Raw genomic sequence first — 9,238 nt, 5'->3', positions numbered from 1 at the left:
AGCATTTCTTCTTCCCAGGCGTGGGCAAACCCTCCTGATGAAGGTCAGCCAGCCTGCTTCCCGACAGCCTAGTTCAGAGGAGCCCTGCAGCGGAAGGAGCTCCGGGAAGAAACTCCGGGTGGGAGGGTAGCAGAACCTTTCTGGATGCACTGCTTTGTAGGGAATGGACCCTGGTTCTGAAGACCAAGTGGGGTTGTTTATTCCCCCATCAAGGGCTGAGAAGATAAACAAAACGGGATATCTCCATATGGAGCAGTAACTCAACTTCAGAGCCTTGAGACTGACGTAAGTGTGGGGACTGCCCGTGTTGGAATGGTCACAGCTCTTCAAACAGTTGGAATAGTGGTTTACTTCCAACATGGCTGCAGTGTCAAGGGGATGCCAGCTTTTCCCTGCAGCAGTCCTCAAACTCACACAGAAAACTGAGGGGTGGACACGGATCTTGGGAGAGAGCAGACACTTACAAAGAACAGATTTTCAGTTTAGGAACTCAGAATAATAAGCTCTGCAGCTCTATGGTGATGACAGCGCAAGACCGTGTGTCAGTCCCTAATTCCAGAGATGGGCTGATGAAAGGGTCACACTTCCTGTTCCTCTTCTGTAACAATGAGAAAGTTATAGGTCTGAGTTTGTTCCTAAATGAATTATAAGTAGAGTCTGGCCTTGAACTCAGAGACCCTCTTGCTTCAGCCTTGCAAATGACAGAATTAAAGGCATATGTTGCCACCACCCAGTTTAAGACCTGACATCTTTTGCTGTAGCTAAAGATGTGAGACAAGAAAGACCCCAGAAAGAGCAGACAGGATGGAATGAGGTACAAGAGCCCCGAGTCTCAGAACACACTTTACCCCAGTCCACTCCTAGGTTTGCTTTGACCATCTCCTCCCTGTTTGGGGATTGACTTCCCCTAAAGATTCTTAGAAACCCAGCTGCCATCCTCCCTGACCCTGGGGAGAATAGGCCAGAGTCCGCAACCACCAGGAGACCCAGTTTAGCTGTGGAATCCAGGGGAGACTCTCGGCTAGAATATAATTGCTCATGGGGCAGCACTGACAATGAATTTAACCAAAATCTCTCCTTCTAAAGGAAAAGTAGGGTTATGATGGAAATCCACCCAGAGCTAGCTAGGCCCTTCTGTCCTGAGCCAAGTGAGCACATTCTCTGCTGTCACTGGACCCACACATTCTGCTTTCCCGGAGCAGGGACCCACTGCTCCTTCCCCGCAGTCCACCAAGGCAGCCCACACCCAATGCCTCAGGAAAGGGTGGAAACAAGTGACAGAATGAGCCTGCAGTCCCACAGCCTGGAGGTCCAGTCCACTTGTCCATCTAGTCATTTGCAGGAAGCGTATCTGGTCAGGGACACTGTCCTGGAGCCACATCTTGGGGATTTAAAGCCTGGATTCATACGCAGTTGGGACAGAGCCTGGGATCTCAGCAACCTCGGAAGACCTGAGACTGAAGAACACCTGCTCAGCTGTGGACGTCCCAGGTGAGCCCCATAGCTCTCCCAAGGCAGCCTGGGAACTGACACTGGAGGAGTACCATAGAGAGGCTCCTTGCAGGACCATGCAGCTGCCTCAGGAATGGGAATATCAGCTCAACCTTAGCAGACCTGGTGTGGGAATGCAGAGTAGGGTGGATGGGGATCCTGGGGTGTCCCCAGATCTTCAAGAGTTCAGGTGTGTGCCAAGTCTCCCTAACGTGAATCAGGCAAACTTTTCCCTCTGAGTGAGCAGGGCCTAGTAGACTGCCACTGGTTACATGGGTACAGGAAGTACCAATTGTCCTCTGTTTAAGCTGCCAGGGCTATCACCTTTTGTGCCAAAAGAGATCACCATTCTCATGTAAATGCAAAAAGGACGATCCTCTGGGCTCATCAGGCATGTGCCCAAGGAGGAGCATGTGGCATGAGTCTGCTGGCATGGCCCTTTCTGAAGAGTCCCTCATAAAGCCTAAACCTGGCATTAGTCTATCCTTGCGTCCCCACTGAGTAGGTGACTACAGCAACCTGTACTCAACCATGGCACCCTCTTCATTGAGACAGCGAGGGAGAATTCTGAAGGCTCTTCCCAGTCATGTGGCAGACAGATTCCTACCTGTTGTCCTTCCGAGATTCTCTAGAGAAGACCTTTCAGAAAGATTTCAGAAGGGAGAGTGGGCAAGGCTTAGTTGACCCCAGGTGTATATCAGCCAAGAAAAGATGCCTGGTGATCTTACCCAAGTCTTGCAGATCTCTTTGTATGTAATGGGGTCACATTGTGCTTAAGTTGTGCTTAGCGTAGGATACCTCAATATCCAGGTAACAAAACCTGGACCAACTATGTCTTAAGAAGTCAGTTGTTGCTTTAACCTTCTGAATCTCAGGAGCATCCAGACCCTGTGGTGATCTAAATGCACAGTATACACACACACACACACACACACACACACACACACACACACAGTCCAAACCCTGGCGCTCTGGGCAGCTGCTCTGCATGTTGTTAGAATCAGGGAATGCTTTTGCTCATCTGTGGTTTAAGCCAGACTCATTCTCAGCTATGTCAACAGTCATTAAGATGGTTAAAATAATTTTATTCTGCCCTAGTGGCCTTAACATCTTCTGTAGAAATAAGAGTTGACTGAAGAATTTCTGAGCTCATAGTCTCATTTCTTCTCCATCTCTAGGTTCTGTAAGCATGAGTCCTCTTTTCTTCCTGGCCACTCTTTGCTTGGGGGTGGTCTCAGCGATTCCAATGCATGATCCTAGTTTGGATGCTGAATGGCACGAATGGAAGACAAGACATGGGAAAACATACAACATGGTTGGTACCATTAAAAACTACCAGGGGCAATGCAGAGAGAATGGTCTTGGCTGTGTCGAGTGTATAGAGGGTTTACACAGTGAAAGCCAGTTTCTTCAGCGTATGACCACAGTTTAGGAGCTATGATAGCAAACCACACTGTTGACTGGGGACTGGATTGTGGCTTCCAGGGGTGTACAGTCTCCCTGGGTTCCCACCGTCTGTAGCAGCAGGTCCACGAGGGACCGAGGATTGGTCTTACAGTAGAATGACCACGCGCTGTATTGATTCCAGCACGAAGAAGGACAGATGAGAGCAGTGTGGGAGGACAACAGGAAGGTGATTGAGCTGCACAACGCGGGCTACGCTAAGGGAGTGCATGACTTCAGCATGGAGATGAACGCCTTCGGGGACTTGGTGAGTGCACGCGACGACAGAACGGGGCCTCCTCTCTTCAGCTCTTCGTCAGCCTTCTCTCCTTTGCAATGACTTCTTTACTCTTTCTTGAAGACCAATACAGAATTCAGGGAATTGATGACTGGCTTTCAAAGCGTGGGATCCAAGGAGGTGGATGTGTTCCAGGAGCCTCTGCTGGGTGACATCCCCACGTTTGTGGACTGGAGAGATCATGGCTATGTGACTCCTGTGAAAAACCAGGTAGGACATCTTGTATTCTCGGTATCACCGTCCACCACCAAGTCAAGAAAGAAATGCCATCCTTGTCTTGCTGACTATTGGGGCAGCAGGCAGTTCACTGATAGTGAAATTATTTCTTCATGTGAATTGCTGTCAAACAACTGTCTTAGTTTTCTAGGTGAGAGCTTTTTCTTTCTTTTCTAGGGTCAATGTGGTGCTTGTTGGGCATTTAGTGCCGTTGGTTCCCTAGAAGGACAGATGTTCCGGAAAACAGGCAGACTGGTTCCTCTGAGTGAACAGAACCTAGTGGACTGCTCCTGGTCGTATGGGAACAGCGGCTGTGACGGTGGCTTGATGGAGTACGCCTTCCAGTATGTGAAGGACAACAGAGGCCTGGACACAAGGGCGTCTTATGCGTATGAAGCACGGGTAAGTACAAATCCTGAGATGCTGTCTTTCCTGATCAAGTTTACAAAGCGGAAAAATTGCAGAGTTAATCTACTGTCCTCAGAACTTGTTTCCATGGTAGAATCCATCCTATTAAACCCCGAGTGCAGCGGTTAAAGTGTCAGCCTGTGCGTGCTGGTCTGAGTCCATGGCTTCCATGTAGCTGTCTCTGCTTGTGCTCCCACGGAGTGCATGCAAACCCTCCACACATGGTTCATATTGCTCCGCCTTGGATAGCTTAGTATCTATAGGAATATGCATGGCATGGCATTGAAGATGTGGGTGTCATTGAAGGCTGTTCATCCAGCCACCGAAATCTACCAGCTTCTCAGGTCCTGAGACATTTTATGAGTGTATAAACATGGAGATCACCTGTGTGGATGGCAGTTGAGCCGAGCTGAGTTCTGACTCAGGGTCCCCAGAAGGTGTACAGCAATAACCATGACTTTTTCTTTTTTTTTTTTTTTACCTTTGCCTTTCAAAGAACGGACCCTGCAGATATGATCCTAAGTCTTCTGCAGCTAACGTCACAGGCTATGTGAAAATCCCAGTTAGTGAGGCAGCCCTAATGAATGCCGTGGCCACTGTGGGGCCTGTCTCTGTGGGAATTGATTCTCATCACTATTCCTTCAGGTTCTATAGTGGAGGTAAGTGTTCTTCCGTCCAGTAATCAGGGGAACGTGCCTCCAACACCGTCCATGAGTTTGACTTGCTATATAAAATCTGATGTAAATATTTTGAAATGGAGAAATATTTATGCTGTTTCTACAGGACAGTATTTAAACACAATTCCACAAACATACAAACATATATAGATATCCATTTTCTTAATTAGCAAATTGGATTTATGTGTCTTAATTTTATTTATTTATTTTTGTTTTTTTTGTTTGTTTGTTTTTGTTTTTGTTTTTTCAAGACAAGGTTTCTTTGTAGCTCTGGAGCCTGTCCTGGAACTTACTCTAGACCAGGCTGGCCTTGAACTCAGAGATCTGCCTGCCTCTGCCTCCCGAGTACTGGCAAGCGCCACCACCACCCAGCAGGTCTTAATTTTATTGAATTTTCTGCAGCTACTGAATCTTTAAGATTTTAAATAGCTAGTCCATTTCTGTAGTTCAGTCTCAGGGGTCCTTCTTGACTCCTGTATTTTGTATTTTCATGTGCTTTCTATGGATTGACACACTTACAACCATTCAAGCAAGTATTTTCCCTGAGGACTTATGTGAACCCTTTTCTGTTATGTTACCTAAAAGAGTCTGTGCCCCAAGCCTTGCTAACACAGGATCACTCCCATGTGTATAACATTGAACCAAAATTAGAAATCCTCCCATTAGTGTGGGTGACAGCAGTCACAGTGGGGTTACTGGAGCCTCACATTTGGCCTTGATTTTGTCTCTCAGGCATGTATTATGAGCCAAACTGTAGCAGCATTGATCTGGATCACGCTGTCCTGGTGGTTGGCTATGGTGAAGAATCAGATGGCAAGAAATACTGGCTTGTCAAGAACAGGTATAAATAACCAAAAATCATTTATGTCGGAGACACTAAAGGAAAGTACTGTTGGTCAGGCAGCACTTGGGTGCAGGTGTTAGCAATTTACCCCACATATTTTAAATAAGTGACTTTTTAGGGTGCTTGTAACAATAAGACTCTATCATGGTTTGGAGATTGTTAAGATGGAATTTGAACCCAATGCATTTCTAGTTCTGAGCTAAATGTGGGTGGGAAGATGCCCTGTCCTATCTCTGCTGTGGTTCACAGTCTTGTGTAACCAGGTGGTGACCCTCTGCCTTCTCCCATCCTGTCTGTCAAGTGTGGCCTCTGTCTCTGTTTCATGGGAGTTAATGTCATGAAGGCTCTGTGGTGTGTTCTTTCTACCTAATGGCTAATATGCTCTTCTTCCAGCTGGGGCGCAAGTTGGGGCATGAACGGCTACATAAAGATGGCTCGAGACCGTAACAACAACTGTGGAATTGTGACACATGCCGTGTACCCCACTGTGTGAGCTTCTGGGCAGCAACAAGGAAGAAATGGGAAAGGCACGGAGGAGGGGGGCTCCCCCTTCCTGGACCAGCCTCTGCTGTGGGGGAGTGACACCTGAGTCACTGCGGATCCACACTCGATGTGACTTCTGGGACAGTTTTCTCCAGTCAAATGTGATTGCCGCTCTGCTACTGTGAGCAGATTTGCATTAATGAGTTATGAAATTTCGTTTTTTTTACAAGATGGACACAGTTCTTATAAAACCTACGTTTAAAAGACTGATGGGGCTTCCTTCTGTCTTTGTTGCCATGGCGTCTCTTAGTCACACGTGTGATTTAGTGTGAGGACACAGAGGAGGTGGCGGTGGTTTAGGGCAAATGATCAATATTGTCGTTAGGTCAATATTTCAGCCATGATCAAAGTTCATTCCAGACTTTTATGTAGTCACCGTCAACCATGGTGCAACAAGTAATAAAAAAAAACTAAATGAAAATTCTTGAAATTTGAATTTATTTTAATCCACACAAATTTTCAGGTTTAAATTGTTTGCCATAGGGTTTGAAAATATTTACCATGTATATTTCCTTGAATTTCGAATCAGGAGAAATGTTGGACCTGAAGGGGAGGGCACTACAATTTTGGAGAGACGATGTGTCTCCTACCTCAGAGGGGAAACGGAACGTAAGACACGATACACAGTGTGGTATTATCTTACAACGTACAAGGGTTTCTCTCAGTGCATATAATCCCTTTCCAAATACGTGCATATGCAGAGATGCTTTAATTTTATTGCTACAGCAATATCTCACTGGGACACTTCAAGTAAGATAATGCTGAATAACAAAAAATAATGCAATATTAAAACCTAGCATTTCCAACCAGATCCCACTTCCTCCCATTGCCAACATCACTGGTAACAATTTGCCACACATTATTCCTTTCCTTCTTTATGAATAAATACACAACTACTTACCAGTTTCATAGATGGCAAATCGAATTTAAGGGCTCTAGTAATAATAATTTGCCCTTTGATAATATTCTGGGATGCATGTTCTAAGATTTCACTTTTGTGCTCAGTGGTGAATGCCGAACCCTCCCATGCCTCTAAGTGTAAACTGTATCTAATGGTCTCTGGCAAATACTTAATACTAATTATATAAGTCTTTACATATGTGAGAGACAGGGTACCGACACTTAAGTGTTCACCTCTGAAAGATGGCGGCGAGTTTCCAGGCACAACAGTATGCTTACTCAAAAAGCATTTGCCATTCCTGGGTATTATCCACTCCAAACAACCCACCCCATTCTCAGGAACAAACAAAAGGCCCTTCCTTCTCCACAGTCTCACCAACCCTAAACCAATCCTCAACAGTTTGGTCACAGCAAGTGGCTGAAGATAAAATCTTCCCTGACTCTCCTCTATGGTTAGGGGAGAGTGTGAGGATCATGCCCAGGGCTTTATCCCCTGCTGCTCCTGGTGGTGCGGTGGGGCAGGACTTCGAGGAGCAGCTGCACAGGAATAGTGGCTCTCATAGAAATGGAGGAAGATCAATGAGGCACCTATATCCTCAGAGATTCATCTCAGAAGGCTGAAAACAAGATGCTTTGGAGGGTCCTGCAGGAAGAGCAGGCAGGCCCACAGAGCAGGGGTTCTCAACCTTTGGGTCACAATCTCTTTTGAGGCCACCATCAGATCTCCTGCACATAAGATATTTATATTAGCTGGGTGGTGGTGGCACACGCCTTTAATCCCAGCACTCTGGAGGCAGAGGCAGGCGGATCTCTGTGAGTTTGAGTCCAGCCGAGTCTACAAGAGCTAGTTCCAGGATAGGCTCCAAAGCTACAGAGAAACCCTGTCTCGAAAAAAAGAGAAAAAAGATATTTATATTACGATTCATAACAGTAGCAAAATTATAGTTATGAAGTAGCAACAAAATAATTGTATGATTGGGGAGCACCACAACATGAGGGACTGTATTAAAAGGGTCCCAGCATTGGGAAGGTTGAGAACCACTGTGTTAAAGCCCCCCCCCCAATCCCACGGAGTCCTAAAGTAGAGGAGAAAGAGTAACGGGATTCCATCAGGGAAGGGAGGAGTGCTGTCTTCCGAGTCCGTGCTCTGTAAAAGGCCATGGTGGAAGCCTGAAGGATCAGATGTCAAGTCCCACACAGGTGACACGGAGCTTGCATCTAAAGGGCTATTCCACTACTGTTCCTAGAACATCCAAATGTCCACTCTAGACACAAATGCGGGTAGAATCTTTGACTTGAGAGCCAATCAGTGCGTTCCTTTGCTTTTAGCCTCAGGCTCCAGCTTCTGCTCTGGCTTTCTATTTGATTGTCAGCTGCTAAGATTCTGGTGGCATCTGAAGTCAAGGAAGCAGCTCTATCTGTCACAGGGAGGTCATGGGCTTACGGGGGGACTAGAGTCACAGGTTTCAGGGACCTGGAGATGGTGGCTGAGCACTGACAAGCAGAACACTGTTCTGGGTGAGTGTGAATCTTTATCTTCATGGTGAAGTGATGTGCACAAGTGCTGGATTTCAGGTTTGTCAGTCACAAGATTTAGCTGCGCCCTGGGGCCATTTTCAACTTCTTTATCCTTATCAGGACACCTTTGTGTCTTCAGGGCACCTAACACAGGGAAGACACTCTGTTTAGTGCCTGACAGAATACAAGGAAGACAAAGAAAGCAGCTGATAAAGTGCTGGGTCTGTGTACACAGATGCAGACTGCACATCTGTGGGTCCAAGCCCACTACCTGGGGTGCACAGGCAGAATGACGTCATTGACCCGCACCATGGAGCTGTACAATGTCTAGTCATTGCAAGGAGGGTGGAGGTTGAGAGGGGACTTTGTGGACCATGGAGCTGAATTCTTCTGAGATTGTTATAATGTCCCTGACCATGAGTGACCGCTAAATACTTAAAGAGTTGCAGAATTTGTGGGTCAAAAAGTCGCATAGGTAAAGAGACAATGTTGTCTCTTCATCTCAGCCATTCTGACTGGGGTCAGGTTGGTTTTAATTTGATCTAGAGTTATCTAGAACACAAGCCTGCAGCCACCCTCGTGACCAACTTCTTTCTTCCCCACATTCCCGATGCTAGGACTCTCTGCAGAGTGAACTGTACCCTGGAACTGTGATTCAGAATGAACCCTTCATTTCTCAAAACATCTCTTGTCAGAACATTTTATAAAAAACAGAAAAATGACAGGTGATGCTTGAGTTTAAAAATCCTTACTGATAATATTACCTGTTTTTTTTAGAGATTCTTTGTAGATACCAAGCATGTCAATGTTCCTTATACCATACTTGTGTATGTAGAACCAACACACTTTTCAATGAAATTCCATGTGAAAAGAGGAAACAATGTTAATTTTGTTTTAAAT

At 46.1% G+C, this 9,238-nt stretch overlaps 1 protein-coding gene across 1 annotated transcript; it reads left to right on the top strand.

The window, feature by feature from the left end:
* Positions 1-2,680: 2,680 nt before the first annotated feature.
* Positions 2,681-5,988, top strand: LOC126502432 (procathepsin L-like). Its single transcript, XM_050143400.1, has 7 exons — positions 2,681-2,806; positions 3,080-3,202; positions 3,296-3,442; positions 3,626-3,850; positions 4,353-4,515; positions 5,266-5,374; positions 5,771-5,988. Exons 1-7 carry the CDS (start codon positions 2,681-2,683, stop codon positions 5,868-5,870), a joined length of 993 nt encoding a protein of 330 aa, XP_049999357.1. The 3' UTR covers positions 5,871-5,988.
* The last annotated feature ends 3,250 nt before the right edge of the window (positions 5,989-9,238 follow it).

This window comes from Alexandromys fortis, unplaced genomic scaffold (assembly GCF_014885135.2).
Source record: "Alexandromys fortis isolate MF-2015 unplaced genomic scaffold, M_Fortis_MF-2015_v1.1 scaffold_1, whole genome shotgun sequence".
NCBI classification, from domain to species: domain Eukaryota; kingdom Metazoa; phylum Chordata; class Mammalia; order Rodentia; family Cricetidae; genus Alexandromys; species Alexandromys fortis.
The sequence above is the reverse complement of the archived record's forward strand: the minus strand, read 5'-3'. Positions and strand labels throughout refer to the sequence as shown.